Source organism: Palaemon carinicauda, chromosome 31, assembly GCF_036898095.1.
Source record: "Palaemon carinicauda isolate YSFRI2023 chromosome 31, ASM3689809v2, whole genome shotgun sequence".
Classification (NCBI taxonomy): Eukaryota; Metazoa; Arthropoda; class Malacostraca; order Decapoda; family Palaemonidae; genus Palaemon; species Palaemon carinicauda.
In genome coordinates, this window is record NC_090755.1 from 14,149,947 (window position 1) to 14,168,540 (window position 18,594).

Genomic DNA, 18,594 nt, shown 5'->3' on the forward strand with positions numbered 1-18,594 from the left:
AGTTTTCTCAACTCTCAACCAATGGACGTCCAAGAGAAAGGTTCTAGGGAAGGCCTCCTTTTTCTTTTCCTCACTCAGGTCAACCATGAGCAAATTGTAGTTTAGGTGGTCCAATTCTGAAATGGACCATCAGCTGAAGTAAACTTTTAGACAGTAAAAGTCTTCAGCCTTATGGACTGGACTCTCGGAACTCTCGCAGAAGCCACAGACCCTAGGAACAAGGCTCAGATGCATCTGATTGCCTGTTTGGTTAAGGCCTGGAGGGATGTCCCCATCGAACTTTCCGCCCTTTTCATGGCAGGAGTTCTTAAAAAGAGAACTCTGAGGATTGCGACTGGAGGTCAAACTCGCAGATTCTCAAGACAACAGACCTAATAAAAAAGTGAGACGTTTTATGCCTCCCATGTCGTCTATACCCCTAGAGCTGACAACAGTCCACTCAGGAGACAAGGCAGCAGCTCTTTAAGAACAAGTGAGCCTTATGCTGTCAAAATCATTCATAGTAATGTAGAGGACACCACCGCGGAGGGGTTTTTACAACATACTTTTCCTAGTTCCAAAAAACTCGGGGGCGGGATGAAAACCTGTTCTGGACATCAGTCCATTGTACACATAAAGGGAGTAAGGTTTTTTCTTTGTACCTGGACGACTGACCACTCAGAGCAGAATCACAAGTAAAGTGTCTGGAGGCTCTTCAAAGGATAATGCCCTTAACGCAACAGTTAGGTCTGATGGTAACCTGGCTAAATCTCAACTAACACCCTCACAGAATTTAATTTTTCTGAGGATGAAAATCGGTTCAATTCGCGTTCAAGGCGCTCCGGAAATGTCGCAAGGACTTTCCCCTGGTGGTCACCCAGCTACGGTTGACGATCCCTCGCAGCAATCAGCACGTGGTTTAGTTCGCGCACACGGCGCGCTTCATGTGTCTGGTCTGTTTAAACTAGAGAAGTCGATTTCGTCCCTGTTTGACGCATACGATTTGCGACAGGGATCTATGGATAGAGTCTCAGAGGAAATGACACATAAATATCAAAGAGCTAGTGGCCATTCACCAAGCCCTTATTACTCACTTCATAGAAAGGGAGAATAATGTCAGGAGGGATCTTCTCAGCAGAAGGCGGCAAGTTCTTACTGCAGAATGGACCCTACATCACGAGGTGTGCACCAACCTTTGGATGACTGTGGGGTCAACACTCGATAGACCTCTTCACCTCACAAATGACATAGAGGTTGCCGGTATTTTGCTCTCCAGTACCAGACCAGGAAGCAGTCGCACTGGACGCTTTTCTTCTGAACTGGGAAGGTCTAAATGTGTACTCTTTTCCTCCATTCAAGATCCTGGACAGAGTCCTGAAAAGATTCAGGGATTCGGCCAACGTCCACATTACCATGATAGCTCCTTTTTTGGTCTATGAGACATTGGGTTGCGGAGATGATGGAGTGGCTGGTAGATACCCCCAGATCATGACCACTATTAGGGTTGATTAATCTGAGTGGTGCATATTTAGAGTGTGGTGCAGGAATAATAGATTTTATTTTCCTCTACCAATACCTCTATAGCCAATATAGCAGAGTTTTTCTGTTGTATCTAAGTACAAAAGAGAAGCTAGCTATGCCTTGCATGAAGGGTTACCTCAGCATATCAACCTCTGTCTTTCGTAACCGACACATTGGCGTGTCAGGTAACAAGGATCTCTCAGATCTCATTAGATCTTTTGAGACGGCCAAGAGGAAGGACAATCCAACCTCCTCGTGGAACCTAGATGTAGTCCTGGCCTTTTTAATCTCAAGTAGGTTTGTACAGTTGGAGAAGACATCTTGGAAGTATCTTACCAAGAAGCCTTTTTCCCTAATTTCATTGGCTTCAGTCAAAATAATAGGAGAGTTAAAAGCCATCATCAAGAAGATGGGCTTTAATGGAGACAATGCAATTTGCTCCCTTCAGCTAGGCTTTCTTTTCAAAGACGAGACAGACAGCCTCTGGTGCTCAGTTAAAAAGCCCTCTTTGCCTTTATCAAAGAATTTAATAAGGGAAACTATAAGATTGTGAGTAAGAAGTTTTCCCTATCCTTAAGGTAAAACCATACGAGGTTAGAGCTGTAGCAATTTCCATGACTTACAAACTCAATAGGTCAATGAAGTCAAATTTTGGAGCCTTCTTTCTGATGAAGTAAATCAATCTTCACAGACTGCTATCTCAAAGATGTCCAGACCCAGTATGAGGATTACTATTCCCTGGGTCCGTACGTTACCTCCGGTTTCGTAGTTGGAGAAGGGTCTACTGCCTCTTCCCTATAACTTAATATATACCCTTGCCTTTTTTTCTTGTACTTGTTCACATGTTGTTTGTGAGGGTTGTCGCAGCCTTCCGTCAGTCTCTGATGCAAGTCAAGTTAATTTTAATGCGTTCACAGTTTGTCTGTGAGGCTTGTCGCAGCCTTCCATCAACTGAATCCTTGGCTATGCCAGGTTTGCAAGGGTGGTGGTCTAGCCACTCTAAGGGTCGTGGACCTTCTGGCAGCCCCAAGAGACTTTTCAGCCCCCTGAGTGGATCACTGAGTCTCTTAAGGAACTCAGGCGAAATGAGGCAGTATCATTGTGAAGCCAGCTTCCTTATCAAGTTGTAACGCCAGAATCAGTATCCTTGGCTATGCCAGGTTTGCAAAGATGGTGGTCTAGCCACTTTAAGGGTCGTGGACCTTGTGGCAGCCCCAAGAGACTTTTCAGCCCCTGAGTTTATCACTGAGTCTCTTAAGGAATGCAGGCGAAATGAGGCAGTATCATTTTAAAGCCAGCTTCCTTATCAGGTTAGAATGCCAGAATCAGTATCCTTGGCTTTGCCAGGTTTGCAAGGGTGGTGGTCTAGCCACACTAAGGTCGAGGACCTTGTGGCAACCCTAAGAGACTTTTACAGCCCACTGAGTGGATCGCTGAGTCTCTTAAGGAATGCTGGCGAAATGAGGCAGTATCATTGTGAAGCCAGCTTTCTTATCAGGTTAGAACCAAATTTGTTAGTACTACTATTGTAGTTATTAATAATTATACGTATTCCCAAGGGGATGAGGTTTTCAACCCACCTCCAACTGTGTGAATCAGCTATATATATGTAACTACCAGGGAAGTTACATATTTAAAAATGGTATTTTTATTATAAAATAAATTTTTAAATATACTTACCTGGTAGTTACATATATAAAAGGGCCCTCCCTACTCCCCTCTGAAAACAGAGACATCAAATTTCTGAAGATGTTGGGAATGGTTCTAATAACCTACAAGTGATGGCGCTCATGCATGACCACCTACTGTCATGGCGGCGATCGCCACGAATTTTGAATTTCTGTCGTGCCGCGTTGAAACGCGGGATTCAAGCTATATATATGGAACTACCAGGTAAGTATATTTAAAAATTTATTTTATAATAAAAATACTATATTTATAGATTTGAGGGAAAGGGTTCATCATTGCTTAGTAAATAACCCTGAAATATGATGATTATGTCCTTATAATACCCAGTGGTGAGGTGTAATTACCCTTAAGAGTCAAAACTAACCCTTAATGAAGTTATTCAAATGATTTTTGAAAAAAAGCCAATTTCTCAATACATGACATTTTCAGAGAAAAAATTTAAACTACTTTTTTATTGATTAATATTTAACATTCATATATGAAAAAATAGGAAATTTTATGCTCTAAAGATTTATAGAATGATTGTCAAAAATTATAAAAACCTATATAAGAAAAAATGGCAATCTTTATTAATATTGCCAATGCTTGGGGACAAAGAGGATGGATAACAATAATCTGTTCTAAAAAAAAATATTTGATAGAAAATTATCTTTGCAATGCTTCTTAAATCATGAAAATCGGTTGAGAAACAGTTTGAAATGACCCCAAAATAACAGAATCAGATAAAATATCAATTAAGCATAGAGGGGGGTTAATACTACATTGCCATTATAATGTAATGTATTGTATAATATAATTACAGCACAGTGCATTAACTACTGTAGGGTACTTTACATTTAAAGTACAATTACAGGTCAAAAGTGTATATATACAAGAAAAATCTTCTTTAGTTTATTTTGCATATCATCCACAGAATTCTACAATAATAGAATTGTTGTGGGTTGGAACCTAGTTACCAGGGATAAGGTTTCCCTCTACTTTAAAAAAAAAAGCAATACTAACCTTCTCATGCTTCAGAAGATACTCTACAGCCTCTTCAAAATACGCAATGTCAAACTCTTCTAAGAATTTGGGAAGATCATCATAGTTGAAAAAAGCCAGAGCAAGTGAAGCAAAGCCACGACTAGCAAACTGGGCTGACCTAAATTCAAGTAGGCCTCCAGAAGTACCAAACATATCTACAATTCCTGGGAATGGACCATCACCTGCAAAGGGAATCTTATAATAACATAAAATACAGGTACATTGGCCCATCCCGTATCAGTGCTTACAGCTCCAAAGATGGTGAGAACAGGGTCGAAGGACAGGCTGTGAGGACACTTTTGTCACCCCAATGCAAAGAGACACTAAACACCGGAAATACTATATTTGGTGCACCTTTTTCTGTCACACCATTTCACACCATCCATTGTTCTTTTAGAAATGGAGGCTTAAAAGACACTTGTCTTAAGGGGTACAACTCGCAATGTCTGCTTGGACTTTTGGAAATTCAGATGGTTGCATTTTTTGCTAGGAGAAAGTTTATATTTCATGTTTCAAATTGTTTTTTTAATGAAAACACCTTTATGACTAAAATGTTCTTTATTAATACACACACAAGCCCATCCAGTCCCTTACATACCCCTTTCTGATCAGGCTACCTTTTTATTTACTTTTCTTCAAGAATTTGAGGGAAAGAGTCACTTCAGTGTCCCATAAACTGCAACAACAAAATTTTCTCTAATTTTCTCAAGAAGAGAATATCATTTCTTTCTTTACTCGATGGTATCTTAAATAAACGTTTGTTGCACATTTCTCTCAAGTTATATTCATCGTATCCATTTGTCAGTTCATTTTTATACATACAATTTTCATGCTGAAAGAAGCATAAAGTGTCAGGCAATAACTGAAGCATAAAATTTGCCCATAAAATAGCCATTTGGTCAAACCCCATACTTATGCATACTAAAGTATATTCAACCAATCTCAACAAAACTTTGAAGCCCGATTTCTCAAAACGGATTTTTTTTTTTCTAGAAAAATTGCAACTACAGTACTTTCTTAATATTGATTGATTTTTGTCATTTAAACAAGCAAAGGTAGGGAAATTTTATCACACAATTTGTGCATTCTCTTATTGAAAAAAAACAAAAACTTCCATAAGAACAATAATCACCGCTGAAAGGGGCTTTTGTACATTGATAAAATACAGATAAAAAAGTTGAGTGAGCCAAGAAAATTTCCAATTTACAACTATTATATTGTTATTTTTGGGCTCAAACCATGACGTCCTGATGGAAGTTCCTAAAGGGTAGCTTCCTTGGGTATATATAACTATGACGATATTCCCAGAGAATTTACCTTAAGGTACCCAGAATTCTAACTCCTGGAGCGAATATCCCTAATAAAAGAACCAGGCATATCGCGAAATATCAGAGGACGTATTCTTGACACGCCACATGGCAATCTGCACCCCGAACAGAGTTAACACTTCGAAGGGGTCAATTGGCAAGAAAACGAAAAACGAGAAAGAAAGGAGAGCCGCTCGCAAGGTATCTCTCCTCTCCCGTTTCGTAAGCGTGCATTGCGCCGCTCACGGCGCCATCTGTATTCCTTTTTGCGTAGCTCAACAACTTGGTGTTTTTCCCTGTGTTATCTCGCAATTCTTGGATTATTTCAACTTTATAATGCTTTCTCCAACTTCTGCTTCTGATAAGTTGAGTATTATTTCTTTTATGTATAAATGTAAGCTCTTGGTAATTTTAAAAGTGATTCGATAGTGATATCGTTGTTACAAGAGCTGTTGCCTACCGGAGGCGTCCTGGACGCTGTCGCTCGCTATGTATGAGTTATTTAGTTAGCCAGAGCGACGTTCCCGGCTGTTTCGCTTTAATAATTTTAGCTATTCAGCGTTGCATAGGTTTTCTTTATATGATGCTTTTAGTATTTCCGTTTTGGCGAAGGATTTGCCGATTCGGACCTACGCTAGACCTTGTAGCCTAGTCGTTTGGCCCTAGTACTTTCCTGCATGATACAGTATTCAGATTTCCGAGTGTTTTAAAATTTTATTGAAGCTTTAGGCAGTTTTATACATTTAAGATTATATTGATTTTCTTCCAAGATAGAATACGAGTGAGTTTCGGTGATTTAGGTAATCGATTCTCTTCGCGCCTAGGCTAGTTGTCTATGGGGCCATAGTATACTTTCTCACACTCCCCGGTTGCTCTCTTCTCTTCGGAGAATGTGTGCAATCCATTTCCCTCTGCTTAAGCCTTGGGCTTAACCCTAATGGTTTATCTGAATTGACTTTAGATACAACTATATTAGGGTGTTTCTGTTCTTTTCTGTTTCCAGTAAGTCTGGCTTCAGGAAGGGGGCAGGACATCAGAGTTCTTAGTCTGAGTCTGTTTCTGTCTAGCTTGTGATTGAGATTCCCTTGCTAGGCTGACAGCAGACATAGGAGGCTTAGCCTCCTTAGTTCACTTTCGAAGGTTTCTGTACGAGATGATTCCTTCTTTTTGTGATCTAGCAGACTAGTCCAGTGTTGTTGTTCTCGGTGTGGAGGATGAGATCCTCTTCTTCTGTGAATAACAACGCCTTCCTTGCTTTGGTTCCGAGGGAGTTGGCAAGTATTGCTGGCCTCCCTCCTCGGATCTCCCCGAGGCTAAGATGAGTTTTCTTGGCTGCGGGTGATTCATTATTAGAGCAAGGTTGGCAGGACCCTCCTCCCCCTTTTCCCCTCTTTCCTTAGTGATGGCCTAGCCATTGCATCCCTGTCCGGCAAGGGTCTTCTGCTTTGAGTGCTGCCCGGACCTCCCTTGGTCTCTCATCCATGTTTGTCTGTAGAGCCAGATGGCATTGGTCAGGAAGCCTGAAGTTATATTCTCCCCTTCCTTATGTGCACTCTTTCGGGTTGCCGGGCTATGAGGCAGTACAGTCTCTTATCCCGGCATCCATTCTGTTTTTCTTCTAGTGTTTGTACCCTAGCCCGGCTGCCGGCCTAAGTGACCGGCAGCCGGGCAGTCAGAGTTCTCTGGTTCTTTTGCTGCCGGCCGGCTATATATCACACCATTGTTCTGCCGGCCGCTACGATTAGTGGCCGGCAGCCAGGTGCTGTTGTTGTTTAGCTGCCGGCCGGCAATAGAAACACACCGAGGTTCTGCCGGCCGCTACGTTTGGCGGCCGGCAGCCGGGTGCTATCTTGTGTAGTTGCCGGCCGGCAGCCGGGTGCTATCTTGTGTAGTTGCCGCCGGCACACGCATTTGAACCAGCGTTCTTCTACCTTATAGTCTATAAGTAGTATACTTTGGAACTAATTAAGGTGTGTGCCGGCCGGCACATTACCTTCTATACTGTAGCCAGTATTTTTCAGTATAGTATATACTGTAGGGAGAAAACTATAGTATAGTATTTGTTACAACATTAAGTTTTTTCTAACACTTTTGTGTTGTCTTGCGCAGCCCTTTGGTGTAACCATACAGATAAAGAAAGTGAGTTCTTTCTTATCTACTATCCAGCATTTTAAAATCACTTATTTGGGTGTGAGCTACACCTATTTCCTCTGGAAATTATTTATTGGTCGCTCTAGAATAGATTAACCATACGATTTTATTATCTGGAAGGTTGCAGCAATTGACTGTGCGGGAAATACAAGTGTGTGTCTTTCCTTTCTAGTTTAGTTATGCTAAGATATGTATATCCAGTGATACGTAGTTCACTTGATACTCACGGAATTTTCTTCTCTTTACAGGAGGACCATCCGAAGTGCGGAAGCATTTTCTGCAACGTCCGCAGCAAGAACTTCTGCGGACATGACTTGTGTAGGAGGCACGCAGCATGCGCAGTGTCCAAAGGTGATCTCTGGTATTGGGACCCGCAGGTATGTACCGTGTGCACAAACCTGATTACTGAGGCTTTTGATTCCCCTAAGACGGCGGAGTCAAGGGACGCAGCAAGGGAGAAGCTTCGTACCTGGGTAAGGGGCTTTCAGAAGAACACTTCTGGGCCCTATCTTCCAAGTGAGAAGATGAAGGCTTACCTTTTCCCTAGAGCGTCAGCTGATGCAGTGATTCCCCAGCCTCAAATGGAGATCCCGGTGGATGCTGAAGTCGCGGTCGCCCTGCAGGACATCTAGTTGGACAACAGGATGTCGGAGGTGTCCGAGCGTCTGGAAGAGGACCTCCTGGCAGAAGACCAGGATGAAGATCAGGCTCCAGACATTGAAGAGGAAGAGGTCGACGAGGTGTCGGCTACTCCGGTTCAGGCCCCTGAACCTATTCCCTCAACATCGTCCTCTCTCCCAGATGAGCTGGGAAAGACCCTTTCCTCCATCGTTGGAATGATCCAACAGATGCAGAGGGAAAATAATGAGAAGGCTGCTGCAATGAAGCTGGAGATGCGGAGACTTGCAGCATCACGTGGGCCCCAGAAGAAGCTCAGCGTGAAAGACCTTCCCTTGTGCTCAGATGCCAACCCTTGGAGGTATGCCGAGCACATGCCTATGACGACGGGAAAAATCGTCATTTCGGAGAAGTTGGGCTCAGTCCCCCTTGAGGAGGTGGAATTCTGGCCCAGCAAGGAGTCGTATCCGGACTGTTATGTCCGTCTAAGGAAGGAACCAGCCTCAAAGGAAGAAACGGAGCCGAAGGAGGTCATAGTTTTGGACCACGCTAAGGCTCAAGCTTTCCTGTCAAGCTCGATGAAAGAGAGGGGCTTCACAAACTCAAAGGTACCTGCTTTGAGTAAGAAGCACCCTTCCTTTGTGTCTTCTTCTAGAGCCTTCCCCTTTATGCAGAAAGGGTTTACAGCTGTGCTGAAAGCAATCGAGGCAGGTAAGCCATGCCCCTCCTTGGAGGAGTGTAAACCTCTGTCTTTGGCCCTACCCAGGACCACAAGGACTGGAAGGACGTCCATCTTACCTTCTCAGTCGGGAAGTTGGAGGCTGATATTGCCGGACGTCAGTTCGGTGAGAACCTCCCCAAGCTGTCTGACTTTCTTTTGCGCAGGGAGCTTGAGACAAAAGAAAGACTTGCTGCCTCAATGTCTCATTAAACGACTCTGGAGACAATGGCAAGTGACCCCAAGGTCCATGAAATGTTTATGGTAGTGGCTAAGACACACCTAGCCACAGTGACAAAGGACCTTTATAGCTTCGTCAAAGCTAGGAGGGCTTGTAGGGAGTTTGTGTTCGCCTCGGCTGCGGTGAGGCACGAGCCAAGGAAGCTAATCTCCTCCAGCATTTGGGGCAAAGACCTCTTCCCTAGTGAAGCGGTCAAGGAGGTTGTAGATAAGGCCGCCACGGAGAAAAGAAACCTCCAGAAGTGCGGCCTACCTCTCAAGAGAAAGTCTTCCCCGGATGAGGGTCCCCAACCAAAGAGGAAGACCAAGAAGACTAGGCTACCCTCTCGGCCAGCCAAGCCATTCAGACAGCAGCAGCAGCAACAACTTCCTATGCCTACAGTGCCCCAGATGGTGGCACAAACCCCGACCACGTACCAGTGGGTACCTCAAGCCGTGTCGACGCAGTCTCCGGCATTTAACCCAGCGTTCGAAGGGCAGTCAACTACCTTTCGAGCGAAGCCTAGAGGAGCAGCCAGAGGTTCGTCTAGACGCCCCTCAAGGGGGAGGGGATTCAGGGGTGGTTGCGGTCAAGGAGGCAAGACCTCAGGGCAACAGCAGCCAAAGTGAGATGATACCGGTAGGAGGGAGACTTCAGAATTTTCGGGATCGGTGGACCTTCGATCCCTGGGCCCACAGCCTACTCAAGAATGGACTGGGTTGGAGCTGGTACAGCACTCCACCCCCGTGCCCTCGATTTTTCCAACACTCCACCCCCGTTCTGGAGGAGTACATTCAAGAACTGTTGGAGAAAAATGTGATCCGAAGGGTAAAGTCCATCAAATTCCAAGGGAGGCTGTTTTGTGTTCCCAAGAAGGACTCGGAAAAACTCAGTGTCATTCTGGACTTGTCGCCACTCAACAAGTTCATAGTGAACTGCAAGTTCAAGATGCTAACACTGCAACACATAAGGACCTTACTGCCCAAGAGGGCATATACCGTCTCCATAGATTTGTCAGACGCCTATTGGCACATTTCAATCAATCGTCAACTCTCCCCCTACCTAGGGTTCAAGCTACATCGAAGACTCTACGCCTTCAGAGCCATGCCATTCGGGCTAAACATAGCCCCAAGGATCTTCACGAAGCTTGCAAGCGTAGCTCTCAAACAATTACGCCTAAAGGGAATCCAGGTGGTAGCCTACCTGGACGACTGGCTGGTGTGGGCAGCATCCAAGACAGAATGTTTGCAAGCTTCCCTACATGTGATCCAGTTCCTAGAGCATCTAGGCTTCAAGATCAACAGAAAAAAGTCTTGACTTTCTCCATCTTAAAAGTTCCAGTGGTTGGGAATCCACTGGGACCTAGTGTCACACCAACTCTCCATCCCGGCGAAGAAGAGGAAGGAGATACTGTAGTTGGTTCTGTCAAGAGACTTCTGGATTCCGAAAGGATATCAAGACGCGAACAGAAGAGAGTGCTGGGTTCTCTCCAGTTTGCCTCAGTAACAGACCCGGTGCTAAGAGCACAGCTAAAGGATGCAACCAGAGTTTGGAGAAGTTATGCATCAAACGAGCGAAGAGATCTGATAAGACCAGTACCGCTTCGTCTACGTACGCTTCTCAGGCCTTGGTCCCAAGTCAGGCAACTAAAGAAGTCAGTGCTTCTTCAGCCACCTCCCCCCTCGTTGACTATTCACACAGACGCCTCGAAGGAGGGGTGGGGAGGTCATTCTCATCGGAAGAAGGCCCAAGGAACTTGGTCCAATCTATTCAAGACATTTCACATAAACTTTCTGGAAGCTATGGCAGTACTCCTTACCTTGAAGAAAGTCTTCCCTCGTCTCTCGATCCACATAAGGTTGGTACTGGACAGCGAGGTGATTGTGAGATGCTTGAATCGACAAGAATCGAGGTCACCACCACTCAACCAGGTGATGTTGGCCATCTTTCGACTGGCGGAAAAGAAGAAGTGGTACCTGTCGGCAGTTCACCTTCAAGGAGTCCGCAATGTGACAGCGGACGCTCTATCCAGGTTCACACCGATAGAGTCGGAATGGTCCCTAGACGCAGGATCATTCTCCTTCATCTTGAGTCAAGTCCCAGAACTGCAAATAGACCTCTTTGCGACGAAAGACAACAAGAAGTTACCCCTTTACGTGTCCCCGTACGAGGATCCCTTGGCAGAAGCAGTGGACGCGATGTCCCTCGACTGGAGCAGATGGTCCAGGATTTACCTGTTCCCTCCTCACAACCTTCTATTGAGGGTCCTCAACAAACTGAGATCTTTCAAGGGAGTAGTGGCAATAGTGGCTCACAAGTGGCCGAACAGCGTGTGGTTCCCTCTGGCATTGGAACTACGGCTGAAGTGTCTACCGTTACCAGATCCAGTTCTGACCCAGCGAGTTCAGAAGTCGACTGTCTGCGCTTCATCACAGAAAACCCGGAACCTGCAGCTCATGATTTTCTCTCCCTAGCGGTGAGAAAACGTTTCGGGATTTTGAAAGACAGTATAGACTTCCTAGAGGAATATAAATGCAAATCCACTAGAAGGCAATATGAGTCATCATGGAGAAAATGGGTGGCCTTTGTCAAGGCGAAGAATCCGCAAAAGATCTCGACGGACTTCTGCTTATCTTTCTTCATCCACCTCCATGGTCAAGGGTTAGCAGCCAACACAATATCAACGTGTAAATCTGCTTTGACAAGACCCATTTTATATGCCTTCCAGGTCGACCTCTCTAACGATATTTTTAATAAAATTCCGAAAGCCTGTGCTAGGCTCAGACCATCAGCACCTCCCAAGCCCATTTCATGGTCTCTAGATAAAGTTCTTAATTTCGCTTCGCTGTTGAACAATGAGGAGTGTGCTTTAAAGGATTTGACCCAAAAAGTTATTTTTCTGTTTAAACTCGCGTCGGGGGCCAGGGTTAGTGAAATTGTAGCCCTCTCGAGAGAGGAAGGTCGTGTTCAGTTCTTGGATGGGGGAGAACTGAACCTGTTTCCGGATCCTATGTTTCTCGCCAAGAACGAGTTACCCACCAAGAGGTGGGGTCCCTGGAGAATCTGCCCTCTGAAAGAAGATGCATCTCTATGTCCAGTGGAATGCCTAAAGGTCTATCTTCGTAGAACTTCAGACTTCAGGGGTGGTCAACTATTCAGGGGAGAAACATCAGGCTCAAATTTATCACTGAAACAACTTAGGGCGAAAATCACCTATTTTATTCGCAGAGCGGATCCAGACAGTACACCCGCAGGTCACGATCCGAGGAAAGTTGCCTCATCCTTAAATTTCTTCAATAGTATAGATTTCGAACATCTTCGCTCATACACTGGCTGGAAGTCTTCCAGAGTTTCTTTCGTCACTATGCGAAGCAAGTGGAGCAACTGAAGAGGTCTGTGGTAGCAGTGGGTAGTGTCATTAACCCTGCTGTTTAACTCTGCGAGGAACAGTGGATTTAATTGGGACGATTAATTCCGGGGTGAGTGTGTAGTTACGAACTGTTCTACAAACTAAGTGTTAGGGCACTAGGGTGCCCACATTGACTGTTCCATATTCAAAGGTGAACCTAGCATAAGTGCAGACATGTGTGCCAAGCGTTTCCAACGCTAATGTAACTGATTAGTAATACAGACTTTTATGATTTTGATACCTCGGTATGTTAAAAGTGGCGCTAATGTTTTTCTTTCAGATAAACAAGTTTTCTGTTTACTATCATGCTTATGCTTATTTATTGGTTATCCTCCTCTTATATATGTATAATTGTTGTTTAACCTGTTTTATTTTATTGTTTGTCAATAAACTAGTTCTTGTGAACCTTGCGTCTCCTTTGCCTGTGTCATTTGACTTGAAATGATTTAGCATTACGTTTACTATGTATATTTATCTGGGATAATTCTAATAGATTGTTCCTTTATGCAAGCATTTTTGCATTGGTTTATGCTTTCCCCTAGTGGGAGGACTCCATGCCCTAAGAGGACGGTGGCGGATATGCAAGTTTTCCTCCTACCCGGATATAAACCTTTGTCCAATCCAGTAATGAACGGGGAACTGGTCGATATTTCATATTAACTCAGTGGTTCTTTACAAACTATGCTTTACATGATATAGGGTGAGACCACTATATTGGCTTGTCTGTTATTCATACATAGGTATATGTACTCTTCGAGACTTTTCCAGAGTCTAGTAGGACTCTTCCCTGTAGGGGGCAGGAAGCACTAACATGGTCTATGGTTAGATGAAAAGATGTATGACGGTAACATCTTAGGTCTCTAGGTCTAGTTGGCCGGGAAATACCTTTGGGGAGTACGGCACGTTTTGAGAATCCACAGATACAGTAATGCTCTGATATACTTCTATCAGGACGACATGGCTTGAGCCCAAAAAACGGATTTTGAGCGAAGCGAAAAATCTATTTTTGGGTGAGATGGCCATGTCGTCCTGATGGACCCGCCCTTCCCTTTTCTTCTAAAAAGGGCTGTAGGTCCCCTCCCTACATACAGTATCTGTAGCACCTCGTCTATCGCTACAAGGAATTCAGATGGCGCAATGCACGCTTACGAAACGGGAGAGGAGAGATACCTTGCGAGCGGCTCTCCTTTCTTTCCCATTTTTCGTTTTCTTGCCAATTTACCCCTTTGAAGTGTTAACTCTGTTCGGGGTGCAGATGGCTATGTGGCGTGTCAAGAATACGTCCTCTGATATTTCGCAATATCCCTGGTTCTTTTATTAGGGATATTCACTCCAGGAGTTAGAATTCTGGGTACCTTAAGGTAAATTCTCTGGGAATATCGCCGTAGTTATATATACCCAAGGAAGCTACCCTTTAGGAACTTCCATCAGGACGACATGGCCATCTCACCCAAAAATAGATTTTTCGCTTCGCTCAAAATCCGTTTATTATTATTATTACTAGCTAAGCTACAACCCTAGTTGGAAAAGCAGGATGCTATAAGCCCAAGGGCTCCAACAGGGAAAATAGCCCAGTGAGGAAAGGAAACAACGAAAAATAAAGTATTTTGAGAAGAGTAACAACATTGAAATAAATATCTCAAGTATAAACTATATAAACTTTAACCAAACAGGAGGAAGAGAAATAAGATAGAATAGTGTGCCTGAGCGTACCCTCAAGCAAGAGAACTCTAACCCAAGACAGTGGAAGACCATGGTATCATAGAATCCTCTTTCATCAAATGAAATAATGGCGCTGACTAGGTTCCCTTAAACTCAGTCCCATATAATTGAGTCTCTTATATACCTTGTAGTGGTTTGCGGACGTTTAACCAGCCATCTGTTAAATGAAACAAAAACAATAAAACATTATGAGGGGCTTGCCACTAATTAAATACAATAGTGACAATCCAAAATCAAATCATTGTTCTCTAGTCTTGGGTAGTTTCATAGCCTCTGTACTGGCCTTCCACTGTTTTGGGTTTGAGTTCTCTTGCACCTCAGGCACACTATTGTATTTAATTTCTCTTCCTCTTGATTTGTTAAAGTATTTATAATTTATATAGGACTTTTTTATTTTAATGTTACTGTTCTTGAATTATTCTATTTTTCCTTGTTTCCTTTCCTCACTGGGCTATTTTTCCCGTTGTGGCCCCTGGCCTTATAGTATTCTGCTTTTCCAACTAGGGTTATAACTTAGCAATTGATAATAATAATAAATGGAAAATCTGAAAGTATTTTTTTTCGTAACATACAAAAGAATTAATGTTTTTTATCACACAAACCCATTATCATTATTAGAACATATTCAAAGACACTTCTTAATAGTCCCAATGCACCATCAGTACAGTATACTGATCTAAGTATAGTAGAGTAATTTACATAGAAGACTTTCCCTTCCCTCAGGAAGACTACTTAGGAAGGAAACGGGTTAGAAGGTTTGCCCAACTTCATACATGTGTAACAAGAGAAGCAGGTTCTCAACTCAGCAATTTCTGAATGAAATACAAATTGCAACAGATCTTCACATCAGATTTAGTAATTCTAAAGTATGAAACTTGATCAAAAACACATCACACCTTCTAAGGTCAGGTGTAGTTTCATAGTAAAAAACGATGAAGTACGGCAAGAGGTCAGAAAAAGTAGGAGCTAATACAACCATTTTAGAAGCTCCTGAAAGGCCTAGTTAGGTCAGATTATCTGGCTAATTCTACCGATTGGGACAAAATTATTTCCTCAAAATTCTGAGGCTGCTGAAAGATCTACTGTATTGTACATGTCTTGACAATACGTGAGCAATACGCGATATAAAATGTTGAAAAAACTGAACGAACAAGATATAACAGCAGTGTAGGTCCTGTAGAGAGTAGAGTTCCCCTGCTGTATGGGACCGGAAAAGCAGCCGTCAAAGTAAGTAAAAGTAGGTGCCTTACCTGGAGGTAAAAACAGGGAGCCTCTAACTTTTCCATAACGCACTGGAATGCGCTGTACGCCAGGACCCATGTAGTGCCTCTCGTGAATAACAGATGAAAGAGGTTTCATTTCTTCTGATACACACAGCGCTTCAATACTAACATGTCCGTCATACACGCCAACTGTAACCTAAGGGGAAATTTACGGTATTTAATGGCACTGTATGTAAGTTCTCAACATCAAGGGATTTCATCACCAATTAACCCAATTCCAGATTGATACACCAAAATCTTTTATGCTGTCTTTCTGGGGAAATGAGACGACACAAAATACTGTAATGACTTTACTACCAGGGCAAAGGTCTGTAATTTTCTTCAGTTTCCAAAGTTTCACTACTAACATGAGTTTATATAGTATTCTGACTAGCAGGTATTGTCTTCAGTGAGCCTCTCTTGCTGCATTGGTGAGAGTACTGTACTTTCATCATCATCATCATCTCCTCCCATGCCTATTGATGCAAAGGGCTTCGGTTAGATTTTGCCAGTCGTCTCTATCTTGAGCTTTTGAATCAATACTTCGTCATTCATCATCTACTTCACACTTCATAGTCCTCGGCCATGTAGGCCTGTGTCTTCCAACTCCTCTAGTGCCTTGTGGAGCACATCTGAACGTTTAGTGAACTAATCTCTCTTGGGGAGTGCAAAGAGCATGCCCAAACCATCTCTCTCTACCCCTCATCATGATCTCATCCTCATATTCTACATTTGAAATTGTCTTGACTTCCTTTATTATGCAAAAGATTCTGTGGGCCCAAAGGATTTATTACTCGCTAAAAAGATGTCCCAATAGTCTAAAAGGACAAAGCAATAAAGAAAAGAACTTGCGAAATCTACAGGAAAAGATATTAAACTCTAATGTTCAGCTTAAGTTCCATTCTGCTCAATTGAAGGGAGGTCCCTTAACCACAAACATTGGTGTTACGACTTGACTGTCTTTTGCTGACGTGTTTGACGGCTATGTGAAACTCGATCTTCCTCCTACCAGTTTTCCTAAAGCTAAGTTCACTAATTAATTTTTAGGTTCACCAAAATTAAAAACATTTTACTGGACTTTGTTGTTTTTAGAGGCAAAGATCCAGATGAAAATTTTTTTTTTCTTTTTTTTTTTTTTTTAAGAGAACTGAGTTCCTAGCTCCTGAGTTGCCAGTGTCATACTTTTGTTTTAATGGACTAAAAAGTCATGAGAGAAATTTCCAAAGACTAACCTACAGACTTCCTCTTGTCCTAGACTTTACAGCTGGAAATTTCAAACAAGAATCAGTTCATCCTGGAATGAGAAATTATAATCTAAAAAAATTCAAATGCAAAATTAATCCCACTCCTGCAATCTACAAAAAATAGGGGGGAGGAAATCTCAATCATAAAAAAGAAAAAACAGAACAAAAAGTTACTCACAATGTTAGGATTTTCAACGTCTCTTTTGTAAAAGCGAATATATTTGTATTCATTCGGTGCGGGGACGAGAGATCCAAAGAGTCCCATGGGGAATAGCCCCTTGTACTGTCCACCTAATGATTTCATCTCATTGACGTCAACCTCACCGTTGCCATTAGCTCTGAAACATAAGCATCGGATGACACAGGTACCTTTTACGCGCAGGGTGTTTAGGGAAGTGGCTAAGTTGGAGTTTAAGAGTTTTTGGATTGAAAATTAAGCTTCAGGACTCTGATCAGGAATCACCATACCAGAACATAACAAACAAAGAGACTAGCTGGATCTGCATAATCTCAAATAAGTGATTATTATTCTAGGAGAAGGACCCTCCAGAATCAAACCATTGTTCTCTAGTCTTGGGTAGTGCCATAGCCTCTGTACCATGGACTTCCACTGTCTTGGGTTAGAGTTCTCTTGCTTGAGGGTACATTCGGGCACACTATTCTGTCTTATTTCTCTTCCTCTTTATATAGGAAATATTTATTTTGGTGGTGGTGTTCTTAAAATATTTCCTTTTTCCTTGTTTCCTTTCCTCACTGGGCTACTTTTCCCTGTTGGAACCCTTGGGCTTATAGCATCTTGCTTTTCCATCTAGGGTTGTAGCTTAGCTAGTAATAATAATAATGATACGATGTATGAGTAAATAAAGTACAGTACAAAATACATTTCTGTGCATGAAAGTTAGTAATATTTGATAAAATTGTTCAGCTACCCAAATTCCAAATTGGGGCATTATAATAAAAGTATCATAGTTGAACAAAAAAAAAAATCTATTCCATGAATAATGAGACCACCAAGCTGTTCAACAAGAGACAAAGATCTTATAAAAATATCAAAATAAATGTAAGATTATATTGACTGACACATGATGATAGATTTAAATACATACTAAGAAAATGAAAACCTAAACAAATACTTTATGGGCATAAAAAGTTTTAAGGGAAAACAGATGTTCCATCGACATTGAACGCATGTCCCTATTTGAAAAGACGAAAGGTTTGTATATGAATAGAAACAAACGGAAAATAGAGACAGAATAAATTCACCAAAAGCCTGTCAGTCAATAAGAATAATGCATCAGATGAAAAACATAATATACTTCATTACTTCAACATAAACTGCAATCATTTTACCTGTAATGTGCATAGGACACAAACTGGACGTTTCGGGCATCCTTCATAGACGTCCGAAGAGTGACATCCTGGTTTGGCTTCAAACCTGATACCTTTATATGAACAGGTTCATCATGAAGACACGACAGTGGATCAACAGACAATATTACACCTTCCTGAAAGGAAGGAGTTAAGACTAGATTTATTTTTTATAATAAAGTACAAATTGTATGCACACTTCAGTGAAAAAAAAGTAGAAAAACATGTCCACACTTTACAAAACAAACTTACCCTCGAATCAGAGTTCATTTTGCTTAAAAAGTGACAATTCTTAAATCCGAATTGGTTGGAATAGTGAAGACACGTCTCTGATGTGTTTACTTCTGCAATTAGAATAAAGGT

The 18,594-nt window shown here is 42.4% G+C and overlaps 1 protein-coding gene across 3 annotated transcripts in view; it reads right to left on the reverse strand.

Annotated features, from left to right (window-relative positions):
* The window catches only part of LOC137624314 (acyl-coenzyme A thioesterase 3-like), a 44,303-nt gene that overhangs the window by 5,602 nt on the left and 20,107 nt on the right, over nt 1-18,594 (reverse strand). For all 3 annotated transcript variants that reach the window (XM_068354975.1, XM_068354976.1, XM_068354977.1), the window contains exons 2-6: nt 18,484-18,575; nt 18,214-18,368; nt 17,042-17,201; nt 15,608-15,776; nt 4,192-4,394 (exon numbers count right to left, since the gene is read on the reverse strand). In XM_068354975.1, the coding sequence (XP_068211076.1) occupies nt 4,192-4,394; nt 15,608-15,776; nt 17,042-17,201; nt 18,214-18,368; nt 18,484-18,501 (705 nt within the window). In that variant the 5' untranslated portion in view covers nt 18,502-18,575. The remainder of the gene's footprint in view (nt 1-4,191; nt 4,395-15,607; nt 15,777-17,041; nt 17,202-18,213; nt 18,369-18,483; nt 18,576-18,594) is intronic.